The sequence below is a fragment of the Lactuca saligna genome, chromosome 1 (genome assembly GCF_052625555.1).
Source record: "Lactuca saligna cultivar CGN05327 chromosome 1, ASM5262555v1, whole genome shotgun sequence".
NCBI classification, from domain to species: Eukaryota; Viridiplantae; Streptophyta; class Magnoliopsida; order Asterales; family Asteraceae; genus Lactuca; species Lactuca saligna.
The window spans coordinates 77,039,521-77,066,815 of record NC_136417.1 but is presented as its reverse complement, the minus strand read 5'-3'; the positions used below and the strand labels follow the sequence as shown (position 1 = coordinate 77,066,815).

The window sequence follows — 27,295 nt, the reverse complement described above, 5'->3', positions numbered from 1 at the left end:
TCTCAAGCTTGTGAGGAGTATCGGGTGTTGTTGGGAACATTCACACAAAGCTTAATGCAATCTTTTAATCTAATTCTAAGAGCTTATTTAGATAAGGTTAGTAAGGTTAGGGTTAATCAAATAGCTTTGTTTAATTAATGTGGTGAATGGGAAGTGTTAGAGCTTGTTATCACTTCCAAGTACCAACGTAGATGGAATTGAGCAAATATCATGTAATCTTGGAATCACATTGCTAAGTTGTCATACATATAGTTGGAGTCCTTTCAAACTCTGAATTTAATTTACTCGTTTAGCTGATTACTTGTGTCTTTAATTGTTTGTTTAATCATTGCATTCTAAACCCCCCTCTCCTTACTATTGATGACCATAGTACCTTGTGTAAAGAGGTATAGATTGATTGTTCCGTGTCTCTGTGGATCGACCCTACTTGCTATGTACTACTTTTTAGTGCAATATAGTAGTGTTCTTTTGGAGTATATTGTACGCCTTTATTTGTTGGGTTTGACACGCCTAACAGTGATTCATTGGATTAAGCCAAAGCACATGAAATCTTAAGGAAACTCAACATGAAGAATTCAAAAAGAGTTCATGTTTAATAAATATGGGATGACAATGAGCGATGCTAATGTCCTAGTTCAATTATTGAGCTAAGGGAAATAAGTTGTTTCCTACATGCTTTGGCTATGGAATCTATACTATATGCCATAACATGTGCCGTATTTTATGATTCGTATTCCTTGAGCATGACAAGTCATAATAGATTAATTTGGTTAAAACCAAAGAATCAAGATCAAGAACATTCCTAAGTGTCCTAAGAGGACAAAGGAAATGATCTTCTTGGTGTGGAAGATATAAATATAAAAGTTACACTGATTCTAAGTTCCACACTAATAAAAATGATTATGTTCATAGTCATAATTCTTGTTATTATTAAATGGTGAAGTATTAGCTTGGAAGAGTACAGAGTAGTACACCATAATGGATTTAACAATAAACTTAGAGTATATTGCAACTACCAAAACCGCGAAGAAAAACTATATGACTAAAATATATTCATTAGAGATATTAGTGTTAAAATTTAATCATTAATGGTCATTTTGAAGTTTCTTGTGATTATAATGGTGAACTTACTTCAACGTTGGATCCCATGTCACGTAAGCTCACATGATACATACCCAGCAAGTACCATCACATTTGATAGTAGTTCAAATGTAGAGACAACATAGTCAATAGAGTCATATTAGAAGATAATATTGTCGGTTCATTCCCTAAGCCAATGTCACTGACCAAGTCTAACAGCGAGACAAAGTCAAGATGCATTAGATTTTCAAATAAATAGGCTTAAACAATCTTACTTTAGTTTGTTTTAAATTTGATAACTTAAGTAGTATAAGTCTTATTTAATTTGGCGATTATTAAGTGGAGATTTTAATATATGATGGAGATCAGTCAGTTCAATTAACTTACCACTGTGTTCTCCTTTTACATGTTTGGAACCTACTTCTCGAGTATTAATTTCCTCAAACCTCCATAGTCAGTCATACTCTTGGAAGTATTTTACATGTTTGGAACCTACTTCTCGAGTATTAATTTCCTCAAACCTCCATAGTCAGTCATACTCTTGGAAGTAAGTAAGTGATTTAAGACTGTCATGAGTATTGATGGATTGTCCATAGTGGTTGTGCAAATCATAGAGATTGCACTAACACTTTTGAGTACTTAATAAATATCTAAGTATCAGAATAGCTCGTACATAGAGATTACTTTACAGATACATTTACGAATAATTCTAAGACAATAATATATTCTATTCTTCAAACCAAGATACATGTAGGGTTTTGCTCTATAAATATTTTATGCATTGGTATACTCAAACGTTATCCACAACCGGTGACAATAAAGGGTATGTCCATGTGTGATATGATGAAGTAGATAAAAACTATATATTGAAAGTTTATTTGTTCCTTCTTCCCTAAAAAGAGAAGTGATATCTATTGGACCCTCAATAATTTTGTGCTGACATCTAAAGTGATTGGCTAGACCCTGATTGAAATTGATGTGTTCAATTTAGTAGTTAGATGCATTCGTCACAAATCCATATCATGAAACAATGAGTTATGTAATGAACTCCATATGGTTTCAAGGTTGATCATGAAGACTCTAGAACCCTAATGAGATCTAGGGTTAGACGAAAACTCCTTATCACACATGGGAGGAGGAGTGAATTTCGTTTTTGGCTGCTTGTCCCAAATGTGATGGATGATAAAACCTAGGAAGGGACCCAAGGCTATGAATAGGGACTTAGTCATCACATCCTTCCTTGCTCCTTGGCTTGATTTTTCGCCACCCTTCTTCCTATTTCTTTATAGGGAAGATTTATATCGCTTTTAGGGTTTTTGAAATTGACCCTTTCCTAGTTATTGTGTTGTTCCACTCTTAGGAGTCATTGAGTGTGATACATAGGAGGTATGTTATTCTTCTTTATATTTAGGGTTTGGGTCCTCCGATCCAAGCAACTTTAAAGTGGACAAGATCTCAAGCATGGAGATCAACGACTACATAGGAGGTATGTTATTCTTCTTTGTGTTTTATGTTCATAGGATATCAATGATAGTATGGAACCTGGATCCTTAAGTTGCATGTAAACTTAGGTATATCATACATTGATTTTTCCGCTACCTAGTTTAAGTGTATTTGAGGCATAGAAAACCCAAAAGAAAGGCCTCCCGTCTTCACCATTTCCCGATTATCACACCAGTTTATGCATTTTGTCTTAGCACTCAAACTACGGGGGCTTATTAGTGTATATTTTATTATATCAAACCCAATATTGTATTTCTGGGCCTAGCTTATTTATTATACTCTACACTATTTATCTAAGAGGAATAAGAATCAGTAAAACAATTTATCATTGACAAACCAAAATTACAAAGTTTGGGTTGCATGATCAATATATTTAAACTATTCATGTGTTTGTGAATTACATTTTTGTCCTCCCCAAGATCTGAGTGAAAGTGTTTGAGTCATCTTGCTGCCCTACAACAATTTTTCACACGTGTGTACCCTTGTTATGCAATGCTTCTTATATAGGTCTTGAAGAATCACACCAATGATTCCATTCATACACTCATGATAATTTCACTGTCATCGTCACAATAACCAATGGCCGAAACTTGAAACCATATGGAGTTCATTACATAACTCATTGTTTCCTTTATAATTATTTTGGTTAAGACATGTGATGGATAATGTGCGGTTCTGTGAATGTTTATAGAGTTGTTCTTTTGTGAACCATACTAAATCCACTGTACCGATCTCAGTTCAGGAATTCAAAATTTTTTGTGTCCTTTGTGGGCCATACCAAATCAACCATACTTGTATTTCCCTTTGTATTTCCTCTGGTTTAATGAATATCATAAACCTATAACCAAAGTCATTATGGGAATTCATGGATATATTCATATTTGATTTGGTGATTATTTATGGTAACGACAGAAGTCGCTGGGTGATTCTGTCAATACTACTTCCTATTGGCCATCATCAAACTGAAAAACAAACTTGGCTGGAATTTAAAATAAAAGCTTCTAATGTTGCAAATAAAATACTTGGTATGTAAATTTAAGGAATGGATCCATAAACAATGTATACTTATGACAAAGCAGCTACATCAAAAAAGTTCTACACTAACTCAACGTGCAAAATGTCAAACCAATAAGTACTCCTCTTTCCAAATTTGTCGACAAACAAATGAGGAAATTGATCATATGTCAAAGGTTTTGTATTTAAGTGTGTTTGGATTGTTAATGTATGCCATGATGGTGACTTATCACATGAATTGAGAGTTTAAGTTATTTTATGGCTAACAATGGATCTTCTTGTACCTTAAAGGAACTTGTGAGGCCCAAATTTTGGAAAATCAACATTTGGTTTATGTGGATTCGTTGATTTAAATTATACATGTGATCTCAACAAAAGATCAGTCATGGTTATTTTTCCAATATCGGTGATTGCATTGAAGTTGGAAGGCTACACATCAAATCCACCTGGGCTTTGTCTGCTAGGGAAGGTAAGTTTATAAGCGTGTAAAGAGGCTACATGTCTTAGAGGGTGGCAGTGTGTGAGATATGTGGTGATTTTTCATGAACTATATTTTATTGCGATAGTGAAAATGTGATATGAATCACGAACGATTTGATGTTACACAAGAAAACAATCACATTGACAGAAGACACCATTACATCAAAATGTCATTGCCCAACGCAATATCAACGTGACCAAGAGTGACACCAATAACAGTTTGGGCAACATGATGACAAAACCGGTTCGATTAACAATTTTTTGAACATTGTATGTTTTTCATTTTCTTGAGATGGTTGAAGTTTACTTTTCTAAAGATTGGTTTTGTCCTAGTGAGGAATTTGTTAAATATGCTCTTAACCTTCCATGGTAGGTGACCTTTCTAGAAATTGTAGCGAAAGAGTTTTGGTTGCTGTCAAAGTTACCTTTTTTCCTAATACTGTGTTTTATTTGGGATATCTGTTCCTGACTTTTATAGTTTCGTAGGAGAGATGTTTTAATAATTTCTCATATATATATATATATATATATATATATATATATATATATATATATATATATATATATATATAGGGCTATTACATGTTCTTTTAATCTCCTTTCTTCCCTTTTAAGAGATTAATATAGTGTCCTTCATAGTGGTTTTCCCATTTTAGGTTTCCACTCTAAACTATGTTTTGTGTGATTTTCCTTGACAATAATTATCTTACAACACTGCTTGTAAAACCATTTTATAGTTTCTTGTCAGTGGGCTTGTATTCAATCATATACTGGTAATGTCTTTTAAAGCTCAACAATTTGTGGTGGCATAGTTGGCTGAGGTTGTGGTGGTTGCTTGGTGGCTGTAGGAATCCTAACTAAATGTTCCTTGATGATCTTCCTTCAACCTGTGTAGATAACCAGTCAAATGATGTCCACAACTGTTTTTGTATTTATAAGACGAAACTAAAAACTTAAAAACATACTCGAATGTTAATGTTGGATTCCTTGATGCGACTGTCATGCGGATCTGCGTTCTATCAGCTGGATCGGTTTCAATTCTTACCAAACATAGCATAGCTCCTGTACTCTGGGAATAGAAGGTTGTGCTTGCAACTATATTATTTACACTTGTATCCTGAAAGTTAATCAAATTTTAATCAACAATGTTAAAGGGGATATTGTTTATATTTTATGATACTACGAAGAACAAACACCATCAAGGTGAGTCATTGGTGATCTCTTGGGAACTAACCACTCCAAAATGGAGTTTCCCCAAGTTCGAATGTCAGAAGCTTCAACCTTGGGATGACCTGCTGTTAAATAAAATAACCACAATTACAAAGAACATACCAGTCCTTGACAAACCATCAACCTTAAGCTATTGAACAAATTTTCCATTTCTTTCAATGATATTGGTCTCACACCCCTAACCTGTACAAATTATGATGGATGTCACATAACTTACTCAATAATTGATGTAAAGACAGATGTAAAATGCACAAACCACTTGTTGAAGTTTCAAAGGAGGTCCAGCTAGTGATCTCCACTGGGAGAAAAAATTCTCAACGGATACTTGAATAGGATTCAAGAATTTGTTCAAGACTATAGGAAGGCGAAGTCTATTAATAACCTGCATCAAAAATTTAAAAAACTTAACGCATGCAACTAAAACAAAACCTTGCAGATAAAGAATATCCAAAAATAAAGAATTAGTTAAATACCAATTTCTTTTGAAACTTGTAGGAGAAATCGAGAACAGCAACATCGCAACTTGGGTTGAGATTTATCACTTCAAGTGGGCATTGAACCTAAACAATTACAAAAACACCGTTTAAAGAAAATCTTTATTCAATATTCAATTAAAATGCAATATTGAACAATGTATCAAAAACATTTAAACATGTTTGACCTGTGCACGTGGAGCTATAGTTTCTGGTACTAATGAAAGCTCCAACTTCAAATGGGGTAGAGGTAATATCACCACATGTACTGATTCAAGTGGGGCACTAGCATTCTTGTTTCCAATGAAAAGTACAATGCGGCCATAGTGTTTTTGCCATTCTGCTTTGATGCCAATCTAGGAAATATAATATATATCCAATAACAAGAATCATTAGTACCTTAGTTTTCCATTAGAGTATAATTAACAATACATATAATAAATGATTTACCTGAATATAAGGATCTTCATACAGGACTCCTATATCTTTGAGGCATAAAGCATAGAATCCTTCTGCTATATCTCTTATTGGCTGTGAGAAGATTAAGGGTAGGTAAAAATTGAGATAAAAAAGATACGGAGGATGTTGGATCACAGGCCCTCAAGTCGTCTCTCAAATAACACACACTCACAGGTATATATGTATACAGAAAACAAATATGGAGAGATGGAAGTATTTTGGACTCAAAGCTGCTACACTTTATTCAATAGATATGAGACTATTTATAGCTATACATGCTAAACTCTAGCAGGAAATAGTAAAACTCACGTGCCCACCTTTCCAGCAGCAATCATGCTTCTAATACTCCCTAATACACGGTCCTTCATTGACAGTTTCAACTTACTAACATTTATTTAATTGACTAGATAAACTAAATACTAAAACACCACTAAAATAACAACCTATCAAGACTAAAAACCCAACAGGGGACTAATAAGGTCAGTGGATATGCATGATATACAGGAAAGAGACAATACCTTTACATTAGTATCCTGGTCTTTAACAGGAAGACATGCTAAGCCTATCGAAGGTCCTCCTAGTGAAGTTGGGAGAGGTCGTGGTGGCTGTATCAATCCTAACCACATATTTCTTGATGAATTCTTTCAACCTGTGTAGAAAAGTATTCAAATGATCTCCACATTTGTGTGTATTTATATCAAACTAAAATCTGAAAAACCTACTGGAATGTTAGTGTTGGATTCCTTGATGCAACTGTCATGCGGAGCTGTGTTCTGTCAGCTGGATCTGTTTCAATTCTTACCAAGCATAACATGGCTCCTATATCCTTGGAATAGAAGTCTGTGCTTGCAACTAGATTATTTGCATTTGGATCCTGAAAATATGCAAGATTTAGTTAAGAATATTAATTAAAGGGAATATGAGTTATATCTTAGTATACTGCAAAGATCTTACCAGTCCAGGACAAACCATCAACCTCAAACTATGGAACAATTTTGTCATTTCTTCCAATGACATCAAATTCACACCTTTAACCTGTACACATTATGATGGATGTGACATAACTTACTCAAAAATTGATATAAAGATGATGTAACATGCACAAACCACTTCTTGAAGTTTCAGAGGAGGTCTGGCTAGTAATCTCCACTCAGAGAAAAATTCCTCTGCGGATACTTTAATAGGATTAAGAAATTCTTTCAAGAGTGCAGGAAAGCGAAGTCGATTATTAACCTGTGCAAGGGATTTAAAAAAAATCAAATACCACATACAACAAAACCTTGAAGATGAGGAATAACCAAAAAAAAAAAAAAAACTGCAATATGCAACCAGATATTAAGAACATGTCTGACCTTGTATCCAACAGGTGCAAGTGCTACCACATCATCTGAAACACTGTTATGCTCTTGTGGAACCGATACACCAGGAAGATCTTCAATAATCAGTGGCATTATAATACCCCCAACCATATTAGCAGCAGGAGGAGAATGAATATGTGGAAGCTGTGAATCAACAACACTCAGGAGTCACTTCTGACAAAATTGCAGACTACACACGTCACACATGTATGTATTACATTACAATGTGCTACACATCCGTGGGTGCGTACGTACATACATACACACATACATACATACATAAACAAAAGCACAAACACACTTACGTGCATGATTAATGTTGGGTGAGAACAAAACAATTTAAGCACTTCAGACAAGTATCAAAAACAAACTTCGGTGAACTCACAAAACTTCTGAAAAACGTAAATCAAAAGAACATGATATTTAACATGGTTCGGTCAAGGTGACCTACGTCAATGAGCGAACAAGAGAGGATTTTATTAAATTTGTGGAACTATTACAAGCACTCAAAATTGTATCTCACGTTGAGCTTTCACAAAAATCTAGCAATTTACAATGATGGGGTATGAGTCTATTTATACTTGAGGGTTCAGACCTAAATACCCTAATGGGCCAAGCCCATTGGCCCATGGGCCCATGAAAGGTGACAACTAATTATATTCCGCCATTCAACATGTTTTGGTACATTCTTCCATGTCATATAACCCATGAGCATCAGCAACACACATGTTGGAGCACCTTCTGCCATAGTTGAGCATCATGATGTATAAATGGTGCATCATGAACACTAATGGCCTAACATCCATCCCCACAACATGGTGTGATCCTTGAGCAATAACTTCTTAGCATCCTTGAACGATCTTGAGCATCATAGAGGATTTCATTGCATACTTGGCTCATCAAGGACGAAGATGGTCCGTCTTGCGTCATCATGGCGCAACAGGAATATGGATGGCGCAAGTGGCTTCAAGTGTGGCACAAGAACATCAAGATTGGAGCAACAATACCATCATGACGCAACAAGGCCATGAATTGCAGAAGAGCATACCTCATGGAGAAAGAGGAGTACCCTATGGCGCAAGAGGGATCCTCATGGTGCGAGAGGGAGCATTATGGCACAAGAGCATCCTTCTTGGCCCATCCCTTTAACATATGGAGCAACAAGGTGCCTTGTTGCTCCATATCACTCCGAAGTGCTCCAAACCTCTTCCAGATGCTCTAAACCCCCTTCTGCATGATTCATTCCTTTGGCACTTGATCCGCTCATTTGTTAGACGATCCATTCCTTTCTCAGATGATCCGTTCCTTTTGTCACATGCTCCATGAACCCCAAGTGGTCCATTATAATCTAAGTGCTCCATGTTGGACACGACTACATACCCCAACAATTAATAAAGATATACATAATTACATGCATTCATATACACACATACATACATATAAATATATACATACATCAAAAAAACTAACACACACATGTAGATAAATGCATACATACATACATACATACATACATACATATATACATACATACATACATATATGCATGCATACATACATACATACATACACATACACATACACATACATACATACATACACACACATAAACAAATATACATACATACATTGTTAGGATGAAGGACTTCAACAAACACAAAACAAAATATTGTAGATGCTAAAGAAAAATATGAACACAAGAAGTTAACATGGTTCACTTGATCAAAGTAATTAAGTTATGCCCAAAGGCAATATAGGAAATGACCTAATATTGAGAGATTTATTTATTATAACAACCGTTTGACCTAATTTCTTCTCGACTGAGGCTCGTCGTCATATGGCATCACCGACATAAGTTGGCCCATTATAGCATACTTTTCCCTTAGGTTGGACTGATATTACAGTCCAAGATTGCTTTTAAACACCAAAAGTCAAAGTAAGGAATACACCAAAAGTGAGGTCGCGTGTTGGTGTTCAGCTGTGTTGCAAAACCTTCTCTTGTCAAAACCTTCACCTCTGAAACCTTCCTTCACCTCACAGTTATACTTCCAGGTTGTGCTTCAGATATTGCTCATAGCCTCACCTTCGAGGCTTCTCTTAGAAACAACACTCAGTCACCTTTGTCAAATGGATTCACTCTCAGCCGAAGCCAAGACTCCATTTTCTGCCAAATATTTGTTCTAACAACTTCACCCTTATGATCATGATCCACTACTCAATAATCTCCCGTTTAGAGACCACTTGACCAATCGGTTTACACCCATAGTCCTCAATCACTACAAACTCTTGGCTTCCATTTCCATTGCAACATGCCCTTCAACATTTTTTCAGCGCCACACCTCCGTCTTTTTAGCTCGTCTTCTTTCCTTGTAAGTCGGTTAAGCTTGAAATCAAGCCCATCAGTAAAAGGGAAACGATGTTTTCACTTAGGTATTTCCTCGGAAACTAAAGTAGAAATCTTCCTTATCATCTAGGAAATTAAGGCTCCCTAATTTGACAACTCAATCCCGATTATAGTTTTCAACAAGGGCATCCAAGCATGGCTATGAAGGTCGGTCTGCTAAGAGCTTAATCAAGGATGAAGCTGAACATAGTGACTGGGTTAGTGATTTAAGAGAAACAATGATGAGTTTGTATCCAGAAAAAAGAATGGAGTTGGGAATTGAGGATGAGGGAAGGATTCAGGTAGCTCAAGAGGGAGAGGGCAATTTGGTGGTGAAGTAGAGAGAAAAAACTGAAAGATTTTCTTGTGATAAAATAAGAGAGGATGATGGGTTTACGTTTGGATTTTGTAACAAAGAGATGGCCGAAATGTGATATTGACTTTCCAATGGCTGATGTGGCAAAAGTAGCTAACGTGACATTGAAACCAGCTAAAATAAGTCCTAGTGACTAAAAAACAGGTTGTTTCCTAACTTATGCCCCCATAAAGCAACAAAAATACTTTAAGGACTAAATAGATCAACCCTAAAAACTTTGTAGGGCATTTATGTTGTTTCTCCTTTTTTTTTTAAATATATTTTTCATGTTAATCAGCTATAGAGAAGGCATCAATGTTATATCTTGATAGTTGCAATTGCAAGAATTAGACATGAACATCCCTGTAATTTGTGGGTATGTATACTTTAAGGGAAATTAAGTAATCTAACGATTATATATAAGTTTTAAAAAAAATAACCATCATTTTTTAGTTTTTTTGAAAAATAACCACTTTCTCCAGAATGCCTTTTTCCAAAGTACTCAAGTTTCAATTTTTTTTAAAAAATTTTCAAAAAAATCTTTTTGTTTTTTTTGGGATCCCGAATGCTTCATTTTGGATTGTTTAATTTCACTGCTTCTCAATAAAATTTCTAATTTTATACACTAATATCGTATATAGCTCACATTACTATACTCTTTTTTTTTTGTTAAATTTAAGTAGAAAATGATTTTTTTTCTTCAAAATTCCGGAATTGTTCTTCGGATTACAAATTTGTTCTTGAAATTCTAGTTATTTAAATCTGAAATGTTAGTCCGGAATGTCGTTCCGAAATAAGTAAAAATAAAGTGTTTTTTCTTGGTCAGGAATGCCCATCCGGAGAATGTGGTTATTTTTGCTAAAAAAAGGTTGGATCCTTTTCTTTAAATATGCATTAAAAAGTGGTTAGAATGCTTAATTTCCTATATTTTAATTAGATTGAAGATGTAACCCTTTTTTTTTTTTTTTTTTTTTTTTTTTTTTTTTTTTTTTTTGCAAAAACACCAATGTTCTAGGGAAAATGTGTCCTGTTTTAGACATGATTTAGGACCTTTATTATATAATTTGTGGGTATGTATAATCTAGATCGTTTAATTAAAATGATTTTATGTTAAAAAATTATTAATCTTTAATTACCATAATCCAAGAAATAAAAACAAGGAAGGAAGCAAGAAGATTGATTTTGATTAATGACATGGGTTTTTCGTTTGTAATCGATTGATTTTGGGTGTGTGCTTATGAATGGTAATCAAATTTTGTTATTTGGTTTTAGGTTTATGATCTAGATTAATTCTCGTTTTCAATAAGATTTGTAGAATATGATGTCCTATAGCACATTGTTTTTACTTTTTGGCTTAAGTTGCAGCCCTTAGCTAGCGATAACGTATAACATATTCACGGTCTGTAGTTGCAGGCACCTTCACTTTTTTATTTTCAATTTTCTATAAAAATGGATTTGTTCATGGTTTATTTTAATTTCGCTAGACTGTTCTTCCAACAAGTATGAGTATACATGATGTATATGCACATGACTCTATTCAGGAATAGGTAAATACTTTCTAGTACAATAGGTTTTTTATCATGTATTTTATGTATCTAACTAAGATGCTTATTTATTATTGTTTACAAGCAATTAAACATAATCTTGTATTCTTCTTCTTTTCATTTTACAAGGTTTTTTTTGTTTTACATAAAGGGTCTTTCTAGATTTGAAAACTCTTAATGTTGATGTATGAAGTCTTGTCTAACATCGAGCACTTAGAATCAAGTGGAGCACTTGGATGAAGCATTTTGAGTTCACTTGGAGCACTTAGAACTTAATGGAGAACTTGAGGTTCATGAAGCATGTGGCAAAGGAATGGATCATCTGAGAAAGGAATGGATCGTCCGACAAAGGAATGGAACAAGTGCCAAAGGAACCGGTCGTACAGAAGGGGTTTGAAGCACCTCGAAGAGGTTTGGAGCACTTGGGAGTGATATGGAGCACCAAGGGGACCTTGTTGCGCCAACTGGTGAAGACTTGGGCCAAGAAGGATGTTGTTACGCCAAGGGCACTCCTTCTTGTGCCATGATACTCCCTCTTGCACCATGGAGCATCCCTCTTGTGCCATGGGGTACTCTTGTTGCGCCATAGAGTACGATGTTGCACCAAACATGGTCTTGTTGCGCCATGCATGTTATTGTTGCACCAAGATAGTGATGTTGCTCCAACCTAGATGCTCTTGTGTCACACTTGATGCCTTTTGCGTCATCCATATTCGTGTTGCGCCATGACGGGCCAAGATGGACATCTTGGTCCTTGATGATGCAGGTATGTTATGAAGTCCTCAATGATGCTTAAGATCATTCAAGGATGCTCGAAAGTTGGTATTGCTCAACATATACACCATGTTGTGCCACCATGATGGATGTTGGACCATTAGTGTTGATGATGCGTCACTTGTACATCATGATGGTCCACTATGGCAGACGGTGCTCCATCATGTGTGTTGCTAATGCCCATGGGTTGTATGGCATGGAAGAATGTTCCAGAGGATGTTCCATGGTAGAATATGATTGGTTGTTACAATTCATAGGCCTATACGCTAATAGGCTTGGCCCATTAAGGTTTTAGGTCTGATCCCTCAAGTATAAATAGACTCATATCTCCATCATTGTATGTGTGTAGAAATTTCAAAAGAGTGATCACTGTAAGGTTGAGAGAAATCCTTTACAGAAGTTAGTAAGCAAGATAGATTCTTTTCTTTTGAGAGCTCAAGTGAGGTGTAACCTTTGTGTGTAATTATATTTGTTCTTGAAAGTTAATAAAATCCTCTATCCATCTCTCTCTCTCTCTCTACCTCTATCTCTCTCCCTCTCTTTCTCTCTTGTTCGCCCGAAGATATAGGTTACCTTGACCGAACCACGTTAAATATTGTGTTCACTTGATTACCTTTTCAGAAGTTTTATTTACACAAAGTCACCGAATTTTGTTTTGATTTTTTTCTAAAGTGCTTAACTTGTTTTGTTGTCACCCAACAAACTGATATCAGAGATATTGCAAGATGGGTAAGTTAAAATTGACAAATTCAATGGAAACGCTTTCGGTTTCTTGAAAATTCAAATTGAAGACTACCTCTACCAAAAAAAACTTACATGAACCATTGTCCCCAAGTAAACCTAAAGAAATGAAGCAGGAGGATTATGAATTATTAGATCGGAAGGCACTTGGTATGGTAAGATTATCCTTGGCATAGAATGTAGCATACAACATTGCCAATGTGAAGACTACTCAAGAGTTGATCAAATCACCATCTAACATGTATGAAAAACCTTCAGCAGCGAACAAGGTTCAGTTGATTTGACAATTGGTAAATCTGAAGAAGAAGGAGGGTGGCTCAGCGACTAACCATGTTAATGAACTTAATTCAATGCAGTCAAGGTTGATGTTGTTTGATATTAAATTTGAAGATGAACTCATGGCATTGCTATTATTATCATCTTTTCCTGATAGTTGGTTTGGTACAGTGACAACAATTTACTGCTCAGCTAGGGGTGCTAAGCTAACATTCGAAGGCATTCGTGATGTAATCCTTAGTGAGGATGTACTCAAATGAAGTGTTGTAGAAGCTTCCAATAGTGTTTTCTGAGTACTGAAGATAGAGGAAGGGGGTCTAATAAAGGATGTCGGGGTAGTGGATGACCAAAGTCGAGGAGGAGAAATGGACAGAACAACAGGAGGGACGTAACTTGTTGCAACTGAAAAGAGAGTGGTCATGTCAAAAGTAATTGCCTAATGCTCATAGTAGATAAAGGTCACAAGGAGATTAATATGGCAGAAGATTTTGAAGGTGACACACTTTTTTGTTTAGTTGAAAATTCAATAGAACCCTAGGTCTTGGATTCTAGTGCGTCATTTCACGCTAATCATTCCAAAGATGTGATGCAGAACTTCAGGCATTACCAAGGGAAGGTCAAGCTGGCAGATAAGAAGTGTCTAGATATCATGGGTGTCAGAGATGTGGTTCTCAAGACGACTCTGGGTAGGGATTGGACTTTAAAGAATGTCAAGTTCGTTCCAGATCTGAAGAAGATGTTGAAATCAGTTGGACAACTCAATAATGAAGGTCACCATGTTACATTTGGTGATCACAAATGGAGACTGAAGAAGGGAAACTTGATCATTGCTAAGGGCCAGAAACATGGTAGACTATACATGGTGGAAATTTCTAATGATGAGGCACATGTTGTTGAAGAAGTTGGGGCATCCACTCTATGCCACAAAAGATTTGTTCATAAGAGTAAGGAAGGAACGTGGAAGCCTGTATCCAGTGGGAGGATGCCATATTCGAAGAATGTGATAGATACTTATAAACGATGTTCTATTAGTAGACAGAAGAAAGTCCGTTTTGTGAAAATAGGAAATCTGCTTAAGTTTGGGAAGTCGGGTTTAGCTTATTCTGGTGTTTATAGTCCAACTGTAGATTATCCAGTGGGTGTATCCCAGAATCATGCAAAACCTATCTTTGGTTAAAGGATATGCATATGTTCAAGAAGAAGTGGGAGCTCTGATAAACCTGGAAATAATGGGAGTTCTGGTGATAATGATTATAAGGGTGGAGTTGTAGGTGTTTCAAAGATCAAACCACATATTATCCAGAGGATCACGAAGCAACGTACTCCAGTGGGGTATTCTCCATCAACCAATGGCACATTGATGTGTGAGAATGGTTGAAAACCAGAGGCCTTGAGGATGAACTCCATAAAGTGGGAGAAGGCTATAGATGACAAGTAACCAAACTGCAGAATAGTAAGATGTTTCAAGTTAAGGATGAGATAGATAGCGGTAAAACTTGCAATGGAAGGTTGGTGGTCAAGGGAATACAACAGAAGGGACAGGACGATTCTCCAGTTGTGAAGATGACTACAATTACTTCTATGTTGAATGTAGTGGTCTCTGAAAAATCACCATCTAGAGCACCTATATATGAATTCAATTGATCCCCTTTACGATAACTTGGAAGGAGACATCTTGAAGGAACAACCAGAAAGTGCTCTTAAAGTTGGTAAGAAAAAGATGGTGTTCAAGACAATGAACCAAGGGGCTACTAAGCTGAAGAAAGTCCTTAGTATGGAGAATTTAGCAGTTGAATGTACTAAGGTGTTTACCACTAGAAAGCTGAAGCTAAGCATGGCTTCAACTGCCCTTCCAAGATTTTGAGGATGTGGGTTGGCATAAAGAGAGAGAGACATAGAGAGACAGATGAAGAGAATGGTGAAGACTTTGAATAACAGATGAAATTGTTCAATCCTTCAAGTGGGAGATTGTTGAAGTGTGAAGGCTTGTCCAACATGGAGCACTTAGAATCAAGTGGAACACTTGGATGAAGCATTTTCAGTTCATGTGGAGCACTTAGAACTCAATGGATCCCTTGAGGTTCATAGAGCATTTAAAGAAGGAATCGATCATCTGAGAAAGGAATTGATTATCTACCACAGGAATGGATCAAACGATAAATGAACAGATCATACAAAATGGGGTTTGGAGCACCTGGAAGAGGTTTAGAGCACTTGGTATTGATATGGAGCAAGAAGGGGACCTTGTTGCTCCATCTGCTAAATACTTGGGCCAAGAAGGATGTTGTTGCGCCAAGGGCACTCCTTCTTGCGCTAAGATACTCCCTCTTGCTCCATGGTGTATCCCTTTTGCACCATGAGGTACTCCTTTTGTGCCATGGAGTATGTTGTTGCGCTAAGCATGAACTTATTGTACCATGTATGTTATTGTTGTGCCAAGATGGTGTGTTGCTCCAACCTAGATGCTCTTGTTCCACGCTTGATGCCTATTGTGCCATCCATATTCCTGTTGTGCCATGATGGCATACGATGGACTATCTTGGTCTTTGATGATCCAAGTATGCTACAAAGTCCTTAATGATGCTCAAGATCATTCAAAGATTCTCAGAAGTTGGTATTGCTCAAGATATACACCATATGGTGCCACCATGGTGGATGTTAGGCAATTAGAGTTTTTGATGCGCCACTTGTACATCATGATGCTCCACTATGAAAGAAGGTGCTCCATGATGTGTGTTGCTGATACTCATAAGTTGTATGAAATGGAAGAATGTTCGAGAGGATGTTTCATGGTAGAATATGATTGGTTGTCACCATTCATGGGCCTATGGGCCAATGAGCTTGGCCCATTAGTGTTTTAGGTCTGATTCCTCAAGTATAAATAGACTCATATCTCTATCATTGTATGTGTGTAGAAATTTCAAGAGAGTAATCACTTTGAGGTTGAGAGAACTCCTTTGGAGTAGTTAGTAAGCAAAAAAGATTCTTTTGTTTTGAGAGCTCAAGTGAGGTGTAACCTTTGTGTGTGATTGTATTTTTTCAGAAGTTTTATTTCTGCAAGGTCATCGAAGTTTGTTTTGATTTTTTTCTGGTGTGCATAACTTGTTTTATTGTCACCCAACACTTAATAATATATCATGTTATGTCATGTTGTATTGTATTGTTTTTGCGTGTAGTTTCATATTCATGTATTGGAGTCCACATAAGAAAACATCAATTCACTTATAATGGGGCTAGTGTATCTTATAAATATTCTTATTAGGCAAGTATTTAGTTTCATAGTTTATGTTTTGAGTGTTACTAATACAACATTTAGACTTATTAAACATTTTAGAAGACTTGTATATTAAATATTGTTATTGTTATTAGACAAATTAAATTTTATTTTAAGTAATGATATTATGTTTCTATTGATTATCTTCATTATCACTTTAGTATTTTGAATGTGTTTTTTTCTAATAAAAAAATATGTTACTAAACGTAGGTAAGTATGTTTTATTTTAGCAACTATATAATGGCACAAAATAAGTGTCACTAAAATTCAAAAACATTTTAGTGCAATAACCAAAACCTGAATTAGATCCCCAAAAGGTTGCAACGATGTAAACTAAAAGTGTCATTAAAAGATGTATAGTGACAATTAGCGACATTTTTATTTTGTGCCACTGATTACCTAATGAGTGTTTAGCAGCAGTTTGCTGTGCCACTAAATGTGCCAAAGCTTATTATTATTATTATTATTATTATTATTATTATGATAAAGTTAATAATAAAAAATGAAAGAAAATTAGAAAGGGAATTATAGTATTTTGACATTTGTCACTGAGAAGAATCATAAAAAAAATATCACAGGCGCATGAAATAAAAGAAGATAAGAGCGAGAAGTGAAATTTTTACCACACCAGAGCACGATTTCAAAACATTATTCTAGATGAAACAAAATAAACTTAGTGTTAAAACCTACTAGGAAATTTTGAGATAGCTACCGAAACAATGCAAAATGGAATTTTCTAATATATATCCTAAAGATACGTATAAGAAACAAAATTTTACAATAATTAAATGTAGAATACATTATTTATAAGGAATATTATCATAATTAAATGTTAAATGTTAAATGCATTAATAATCTTCATAATAAATGAATTTTGAATTTAATTATCACAATATTTTTAATAATTAATATTTCTTATATATACTCGAAAGGGTATTAATTCCATGTAAAATTTGGTCACTGTTTCGTGAGATTATTACAACAATTTATGGTATCTTGTGGAGCATGGCAGTCTTCGATCATGCTATGAAAATAGGTTTTTTTTTTCTTCTTTTTTTTTTTAATGATGGAAATACTAACCTGAATATCCGATGCTTTCTCAATCTCGCGAATGATCCTTTCCATCGTAGGGCGCTTCTTTGAATCCAAATTAACACACTCGTGTGCAATTCCGTTAAACGTATGAAAAGATCTCATATTAATATCATCTCTCATAATAGGATCAATTAACTTGTCGAGCCCATGGACTTCTTCATCGTCATAATAGCTTCGTACTAGGTCCAATAGATATTGTTCCTTTCCATCTCCAAAGCACTTTGTACGATAAGCTAGCATGCCACTTGACATTTCAAAGAGTACAACTCCAAATGAGTACACGTCTGATTCTTTCGAGAGCCTACCCCTTTCATTGTAAAGAGGATCTATGTAAAACCTTGTACCCGAAGCCTTTGTAATGAGTTGACTATGTGGCTGATTTCGTGGACCAAATCTTGACAAACCGAAATCAGAAATTTTGGCTTGGAGATGCTCATCTAACAGTATATTTGCACTTTTTACGTCTCTGTGAATTACTCTCCTGTTCTCCCCAAGACCAGAGTGAAGGTACTTGAGTCCTCTTGCTGCTCCTAAACAAATCCTCATGCGTTGTGCCCATGTTACATAACGCCACTTGTTCGGGTCTTCGAGAAGCCTGTCAAGGCTTCCATTGATAGCATACTCATACACAATGATCATTTCATTTTCATCATCACAATAACCAATAAAAGGGACGATGTTTGGATGGTTGAAACTGGATACCATTTTGAGTTCATTATGGAACTCATTGCTTCCTTGATAACCATTATGATCAAGGCGTTTGATGGCTACCTTGGCTTTATGCCAGTGTTTTGATAGTTGTCCTATGTAGACCATTCCAAATCCACCATCTCCAATCTTAGATTCTGAACTGAAGTTGTTTGTGGCTCGAATGATCTCCTCCAGTGGAATTTGATACTTTTCTAGGTTTACCCCTGAAGAGGACATTGATTTTTGATATTGGTGATTATGTATGGTTATGGCAGAAGCAGCTTACGGAGTTTCCTTCAAAGCGCCATCCTGTATGAATTATAAACATTGACAATAATCAAGTACTTGTTGGAACACCAAAAATTGTTCATATCTCTAGCAACCATGTGAGTAACCTGCTTCGTACAACTTCTAACACATTCTTATTTCAGGTACCAAATTTCAACAGCGCTTGCGCTAATCAACAAGAACGGATCGACCATACAGCTGTAAGTTAGCAATAGAATAGTACTATTAACCTCTCTAATTAATCGATTATAGGGACAGAAAACATTACAGGCCAGGGAACCGGCATTGAGCCATGAATACTTTTGCTCTTCTTGTTTCTCGCTTATATTCTCTGGACTTTTTCCAAATAACATTCAATAATGAATGGCTTAAAATAACAGAAATCAATCTTTTAGATATTTTTGGAGAATTTACACTTTCAGCCCTTCCCTGTCCATTATTTCCTCAGATAGCGCCAAGGCTAAAAGCATGCAGCAGCTAGTTGACCTTATTATATCGTTTTCTTCAATGCTGACAACACGTAATGGTGTGCCACTTGTCAAGTGGGTTGTAAACGAGTTTTTCAAAGTTTTAATTTTTCAAATATTGCGACCTTAAAACGTCATCTCATCACTTTTGTAATTGTATTATTCCCATAAAACTCTGTCTCATCGAAGTCAATATATATATATATACGAGAGTACATTTATAACGGCTAAATACAAGTGGGCTAAGACCATCTCCAATGGATTAAATTCATAGAGAGTTTTATGGATTGCTACATTCATTTTAATTCTTAAAAAATTCATAAATTTTCAATTAGAATTCCATTCAATCATTCAATGGTCATTCAACTTCACACTCTCTTTCCTCTGTACTATATTCACATTTATTCCATTAAACTCTCGTACAACTCCCATTGTGGATGGCCTAAGAGCATTCATAACGGAGAGTTTAATGGAATAGATGAATGAGGTGTCATACAACGCGACCATTGTAAAATGTCACCTTTGCATTCAATGAATTTGGAGTTCAATGGTCATTGAACTCTTCAACAGGAAAAATGAAAGTCTTTAAATCTTTAAATAAATATTTTTTTAATATATTCCATTAAACTTGTAGAGTTTAATGCATTGTGAGATAAAAATGAATAGAATTATATGGAATAGTGAATGATGATGAGGCACTCCATTGAAATCTATTAAGTTAAATGCATTGTGGATGCCCTAATGACAATGGGCCACACTAAGCATACAAACATAAATAAATACAAATACCATGTACGTCTAACAACCCTCCGAAGTATGAACAAGACGTCTAGAGAAGACATTTTCCAGATGGTGCCTTGTTGAAAGACCTCAACTTTCGTATTTTTGAAAGACCCAAACTTTCATACTTCACAATATTATTACTCCAAAACATGCTACTTGCATATTCATAAAAGCAATATTTTACATTGATAAAGAGATTACAAACTACTGGATACAAACCGACTATTATAAAGTGTTATATATTACATAACTACCTAGGATATTGTAATTTATACAAATATAAATTGGAGTACAAAAGTACTATTACAAACTATTCTAAATCTTTCAATAGTATGTGATCATACTAGTTACTTATCACCTGCAATTGTTAAACATTAATAGGGTAAGCGGTGACGCTTAGTGAGTTCAATAATAGATACAATATAACGTTATGTCATATATATACTTCAATATGACAGAAGCAAAGAGGAACAACAAAGACTTATGTGAAATCATGTGACAAGCGTTCATATCAATCAAAGACTTTATTCAAAGATATATATTTTTTAATGCTTGATATACATCAATAAAACTTTGGCCCAAATGACATAGAAGACATACAATTTTTGATCAACATCTTGTTAGATTTCAGGCTTATAGTCCTGTCTAACCATTTGCTAATGCCATAGAATAGAAGTCATTCTCTAACGGAGACATGGTCTACATGGCCAGAGGCTACGTACCAGTACCAATGTGAATCTAAGTCCTTTCACTGATCACATGGTCAAAGGTATTACATTTGCTATAAACATAGCGAATAAAATAACACGGGAAAATAACCCGGAATAATATCACTGAAGAGCCCATAGCACATATAACACATAACATACAATTGTTCCTATATATTGAACTCACCTTAAATTAACCAGGGGTTAAAATAGTAATTTGGACAGCACTTCGGCTTTAAATATGACTTTCTATGTTGAAAACCGGGAGCTTAATTGAAAACTATGCTCTGCGAAGGTAGGGCTTCAAAACTGAAAATATAAAATTTTCGGGCTTCTCGGGGCATGTTTCGGATGCTAAAATTGATACCGGGGCTTCGTGGAAAGTCAAAATGAAGAAAATATGGAAAAAAGGGTGAAAAGTGTCAAAATTTCAAAGTTACCCGGGAAGGCTCGCAGCGTCCCTTTATATAGGGCCGAGGCTTCTGATCCGAGGGTTGAGAAGTGAACAACTGTAAGCAAATGCGAGGGCCAGCTAGGTCGGACGTGGCTCGGATGCGAGACTGGTAGGCGAGACGTGGCTCATGTCAGATTTGGCCATTGATGCGAGACGTGTCTAGTTCTTACTGGACCTCGGCCTCGGCGAATCAGAAGAAGACACGAAGCGGACTCTGCTGCAAGGCACATGTCGGATGCGTATTGGACCGATGCTCTAGGCGAACCGAACTGTGATGCGTGTTGGATACGAGGCAAAATCTTGCGAGGCTGGCACTATTCATGCGGAATTTCTCGAAAATTGAGCCCCGAACTTCTAAAATCCCTAACTTTCGCATACGAGCTCCGTTTTTGATGTTCTTTATATGCATGCGTAGCTAAAATTACGCTCTACAACTTTCGTTTAAACTTCGTCGGCTAATTTTGACTTTATTTTTAATATTATTATTTTTAACAGACTGGGACACGAAAATCCGTTAAAGATTTATAACTTCTTCATCCGACATCCGTTTTCGTCAGACTTTTTACCGTTGTACTACAAATGACGAAACCTTCGATTTTTGTTTAGGATGTGTCGGTCAAATATAGTTCCATCTAAAATTCGAGTTTTTAGCTGTCTACTGCTAATCCGAAACTTAGAAAAATCATAACTTTTTCATACAGAGTCAGATTTTGGCGTTCTTTTTATTGAATTTTTCGGTTTAACGAATACTACGACTTTCATTTAGATCAATAAGGATAAAAGGTAGTTTATCAAAAACTCACTTTTTATGTCATTCGACGCCATGTCGGTTTTATCGCGGATCTTCGATTGGTCATAACTTCTTCGTTATAACTCGGATTTCGACGAGGTTTTCGCCTACAAGTTTCCAACGGGATTATTTACAACTTTCAATAATAAAATTTTACTTATTTAAAATTTTATATTTTCGCTAAATTTCACTATTTGGCTTTTAATTGGAATCTCATAAGACTTCCAATATTTTTCTGAGTGATTCTAAACATAATTTTACTTCATTTCTAGTAAAAACCATCTTGTTAGAACTCAACACTCAATTTCGCATAGTATTTCACAAATTTTATTCATTACAAAACACGATTTCAAAACGTATATGTTACACTTGTTGTTTGGACTACACCTAGAAATGGTGCCTTGTCGTTTGCATGACCAAGAAAGTAGGTTCTTTCCGAGAAAAATACAGTTGCCAGATGTGGATCAATATGGTTGGGCAACCAACCCAATCAACAACATAAAAATAAGCAATAGTAAGAAATGAGGCTACGAGACAGAGAGAGATACATGTAACATCCTAATTTTTTAGAATGCATCTAAACCATTTATAAGAGAACCTCGAGGATTACATTCCATGAATAATTTGTAAAACAATTATCAGAGTGTAATAATAGATTTATTATAATAAAATATGGAAGTCTAGAACAATGTTACATCATCATAATATTATAATGGAGTAAAAAAATATTGCTAGTTAAGTATGCGAGAGCTCGTCGTCCTGTTGTATCCTCCCTGAAAAATGTTAATAAACAATGAGTAATCGGAAACGCCTAAGGAGCCCAGTGGGCACACAATGTCTACACAAACTGCTACACGGGGCACACAATTACATACATTTTAGATTGACATAATCCCCATTATACTTTTGCATTGATCATGAAATTGCTATGGTCACAACCATAGTCTTACATCTATCATGAAAATGTTATGGAAACAACCATAGTTTTACATCAATTTTAAAAATGATATGGACACAACTATAGTCTTACACTAAACATATTATTGTTATAGACACAACCATAATCTTAAATCAAACATATTAATATTATATACACAATCATAGTCTTACATCAAACATGCTAAGCTTACACACAAAAACACATGATATCATATATAGAAAAGTGAACACACCTGATTCGGCAGTTCAAAAAACAAAGCTACTATCATATGTATTCACGTTGCATTTCAGCATATAGATTGATAGATTTTGCTGGTTGGAACATTTGGGTTACTATGAACAACCGTCCACTTTTTCCATTTAGGTCCGATACTGAAATACTATTTCATTTTCCCAATAAAATTACAATATCATAATTTGCAAAAATAAAAATAAAAATGTTTGGTTTATTAATGAAATATATAAAATACCCTTTAATATAAAGACAACTATTCTCCTAATGTCGATTTACATTTTTTTTTTAAATCAGGTCAGACATTTTTTGGTATGCATCTGACCGAGTCAGGTCAGACATTTTTGGCTGACTCGGTCAGACGAAAGGTGTTTGATAGACAAAATCTTGACGTCTGACTCAGAAAGCAAGGTCTGACCGAGAAAGAAGTTGGGAGATGACTGACCCAGAAAGAAAGTGAGGGTTTCCAATAGTACCATTGGCTTGGATAAAAATCATAGCTAATGAAGGTTACGAGATTAGAACTTAGGTCTCCCTTGTAAAAGGGATGGTGTTTACCAACAAGCTAAATGGGTTTTTATGTTTTATTTCTAAAATAATATATTTAATGTCTATTATGCTGAAAGTTTTTTTATACATTATTATTATTATTATTATTATTATTATTATTATTATTATTATTATTATTATAATTGTTGTTATTATTATTATTATTATTATTATTATTATTATCTTCATATTGCATAGAAACATATAGAGTATCGGGGTAAAATGGTCATTTTGCACCAGTCAGCACATTCAGTCAGATTTTCAATCAAACAACATGATTTCTTACTCAGTCAGAATTTCTTACTGAGACAGACCTTTCTCAGTCAGCACTTTCTCGATCAGCAACTATCAAACGGGGCCTTAATGAGAATAAAAGAAACATGGTCTTACTCTTACACTTGTATTGTGTATAGATTTCAGAATTTAGGTGAGATGATGGTCTTACAGAGAAACGATGCAGCAATTACACCAAGTTTCCTCGCAGGTCTAACATTGGAGGATCCTATTGGTCATACCGGTTATTAATCAGTTTTCACTTTTTTGAAAAATTACCATTTTGCCCTTAAAACTAACGAGTTTAGTCGTGATAAAATTTGTAGCTAAGAAACTAACCTACATATATGGTTACCACATTAAAGTTGGAATCAGTTGGTTGGCAAAATCTGCAGTTGACTCTATTGCTACTGTGTAAAGTCATATCACCAAAGTCCTTTTAGGTTCTTAAATACTAGTTTATGCCCTTATTTATTAGACACTTGACCTTTATATTTACATAAACTCATTTTATACATGCATTGCATTTGTTCTTTCTAGTCTATCAGAATATAAGAAGAGTTTATAGCACTTTTCATGAATAGTAGTATTTAAATTGAATTTATGTCATGCAATATATTGCAATAGACATAAGTACACAAATACATATAATATAGGAAAATGATCCAAAATGACAATCAATAACATGAAATTTACTCATTAGGTTATTGATGTATTAATTTCACCCAATTGACCAAAAACTTTTTTTTGTTCTATTATACCATTGATATTGAATCATCCCAAAAATACAGTCTAGGAATTTCGTTTTTAAAGCATTAATAAAACCATAAATATCATTATTATATAAAAGTCAAACCATGTATCTCAAAAATTTTCATACGTACTATCAACATATCAAAATCTCATATCAAATATAAGAGTAAATATCCCAGGCTAGAAGCGATGGTGTGTATAATGCGATCATCCCGAGCCCTTCTCTTTGCTAGTGGAAGTACCTGAAACCAAATGAAAATTGTAAGCACGAAGCTTAGTGAGATCCCCCAAACTATCACATACCATACACATAACATATAACATAAACTTTTGGACTCCCCCCAGCTGCATCAGGACGAACTTGACATCGGCTCCTGTCGGGCATCGGGCTCCTGTCCTGCATCGGGCTTACCCCGACATCATACCATGTCTGGCATCGGGCCTCGCCTGGCATAAGGCTTGCCTCGGCATACACACAACATATCATATATTACAAGCACATAACATAAGCATATAACATAAGCATATAACATAAGCATATAACCTTCATCGGGCTTGCCCCAACATCGGACCGAAGTCTGAAACACATAACATATAACATATAACCTAACATGCATCTGGATTGCCCCGACATCGGACCTAGGCTTGGAACACATAACACATAACATGCATGAATCACAAAGACATCAAGCATACATATAAATTTCTCGGGAACCCCCCCAGTATCGGACCGCAGTCCAGAACACATAATCTGCATCAGGCTACCCCCGACATCCGACCGAAGTCTGGTGTATGCTAACATAGATAATCAAGTTGGCATTGGTTCCTTCGACCCGTTCCAACTGAAGGAAAACTCACCTCGGATGCTAGTTGTGAAATCTCGCGTGAGGAATCTCTGACGGCTGCTCCAATGACTCCCCGACTATCAATTTCACAATAACACTTAATCAAAAATCTGCTAACTCTTGTTAGGGTAAAATGACCATTTTACCCCTAGTCAAAGTCAACGCCCTGGTCAAAGTCAAAGTCAACTCCAAGTCAACCCAACTCGGTGAGTTCCTATACTACTCAAACTCATGGTCAGCCGAGTCAACTCGTCGAATCCGTTCGTAGACTCTTCGAGTTCTACCTCGCATACTATCGGGAGAACCCAACTTCAACTCGTGAAGTCCCTTACTAGACTCGTCGAGTTCCCTAGTCTGCTTGGCTTACTTTATGGATTAAGCCCTTACATTTCAGATTCGAGCTACATACTTCCCATCAACCATGAAAATGTCCTTTTAAGGGTAAAGTTTCTGACTTTACCCTTTAATACCACTTCTTAGAGGGTTTAGCTCAAACCCTAATTCCTTGGGACCTAGAACTTGGTCCTTAAGCCCTCCATACACCTAACTCTAACTTACAACCTCATATCTAAACCCCTAACACTACATGGACATGTAAAGTTCCCTCATTTCCCACATGCATGGCCTTTTGGGGCTAAAAAGGCCTATATGACTCTCTAAGTCTTGCATGAGGGATCTAATGGCATAAAGTTTGCACCTTTATGTCATCACAACCCCTCTAGGTACGAGATCTGGAAGAATACCCACTTTGGTTGATCATTTCCCAAAATCTATCAATCTTGGACCAAAAACCCACATAAAGAGGACATAAAGAGATCTAATGAACCAAAAGTCAAGAGAGAAGATTGATTACCTGAAAATGTAGCAAAAAGAGTGTAGTTTCTGGATCTACTCTTTCCTTTTTGAGCCCTTTATCTTCTTCTTCTTCCACAAGCTTCAAAAGAACATAAAGGTCACTCAAATGGCTCACACTCTCAAAGAAAGCTCTAGGGTTTCGTGGATTAGGGTTTAGGACAAGGAGGTTGGAAATGAGGCCAATAGGTGGGGCTTAAGGAGCTTTAATAGGGTGTAAAACCCCGAGATTAGGGTTTCACTCTGGCCGAGCTACTTGTTGAGTCAAGGGATCTTGACATGTCGAGTAGATAGCTCAAACCCCGCGCATAAACTGCCCTCCGCTTGACGAGTTAGGGCCACCAACTCGTCGAGTTCCTCATTCAAAATAAATAAATAAATGAGTTAAATACGTACCAGGAACCACACATTACAATTCTACCCCACTTGTCTTAGACTTCGTCCTCGAAGTCTGCTGCATCTGGAAACAACTCCGAGTAGTGCTCCCTCAAATCTTCCTTGGGCTCCCACATCCTCTCTGAACCCTTACAGTGCTGCCACTGCACCTTCACTAGCTCAACCCTCTTATTCCTCAACTCCTTAGTCTTGCGATCCAGAATCGTCACCGGTCTCTCAATGTAATTCTGGCTGTCAT

The 27,295-nt window shown here is 35.8% G+C and overlaps 1 protein-coding gene across 4 annotated transcripts; it reads right to left on the bottom strand.

The window, feature by feature from the left end:
- Positions 1 to 4,778: 4,778 nt before the first annotated feature.
- LOC145040159 (AP-2 complex subunit alpha-2-like) lies at positions 4,779 to 19,369 on the bottom strand. 4 transcript variants are annotated; one of them, XM_078988137.1, is made up of 10 exons: positions 19,286 to 19,349; positions 19,125 to 19,185; positions 18,025 to 19,038; positions 7,592 to 7,741; positions 7,347 to 7,472; positions 7,194 to 7,274; positions 6,962 to 7,113; positions 6,758 to 6,888; positions 6,231 to 6,311; positions 6,099 to 6,136 (listed from the first exon to the last, which is right to left on the bottom strand). In XM_078988137.1, exons 3-8 carry the CDS (start codon positions 18,964 to 18,966, stop codon positions 6,780 to 6,782), a joined length of 1,560 nt encoding a protein of 519 aa, XP_078844263.1. In that variant the 5' UTR covers positions 18,967 to 19,038; positions 19,125 to 19,185; positions 19,286 to 19,349; the 3' UTR covers positions 6,099 to 6,136; positions 6,231 to 6,311; positions 6,758 to 6,779. The 4 variants fall into 4 exon arrangements, with proteins under 4 accessions (XP_078844270.1, XP_078844263.1, XP_078844259.1 ...); XM_078988144.1 differs by lacking the exons at positions 7,194 to 7,274; positions 7,347 to 7,472; positions 7,592 to 7,741; ... (1 more) ...; positions 19,125 to 19,185; positions 19,286 to 19,349 and adding exons at positions 4,779 to 4,964; positions 5,043 to 5,194; positions 5,410 to 5,490; positions 5,564 to 5,689; positions 5,781 to 5,867 and having other exon boundaries at positions 5,969 to 6,136; positions 6,962 to 7,088; XM_078988133.1 differs by having other exon boundaries at positions 18,025 to 19,185.
- Positions 19,370 to 27,295: the final 7,926 nt, after the last annotated feature.

What these genes read in the sequence shown, in the direction of transcription:
- LOC145040159 (XM_078988133.1), bottom strand. Translation starts at nt 18,966, where the DNA reads ATGTCCTCTTCAGGGGTAAACCTAGAAAAGTATCAAATTCCACTGGAG. An exon ending in CTCTGAAACTTCAAGAAGTG is followed by an intron (nt 7,275 to 7,346) that starts GTTTGTGCATGT and finishes TAATGTGTACAG; the next exon opens with GTTAAAGGTGTGAATTTGAT. An exon ending in AATCCAACACTAACATTCCA is followed by an intron (nt 6,889 to 6,961) that starts GTAGGTTTTTCA and finishes TTTTCTACACAG; the next exon opens with GTTGAAAGAATTCATCAAGA.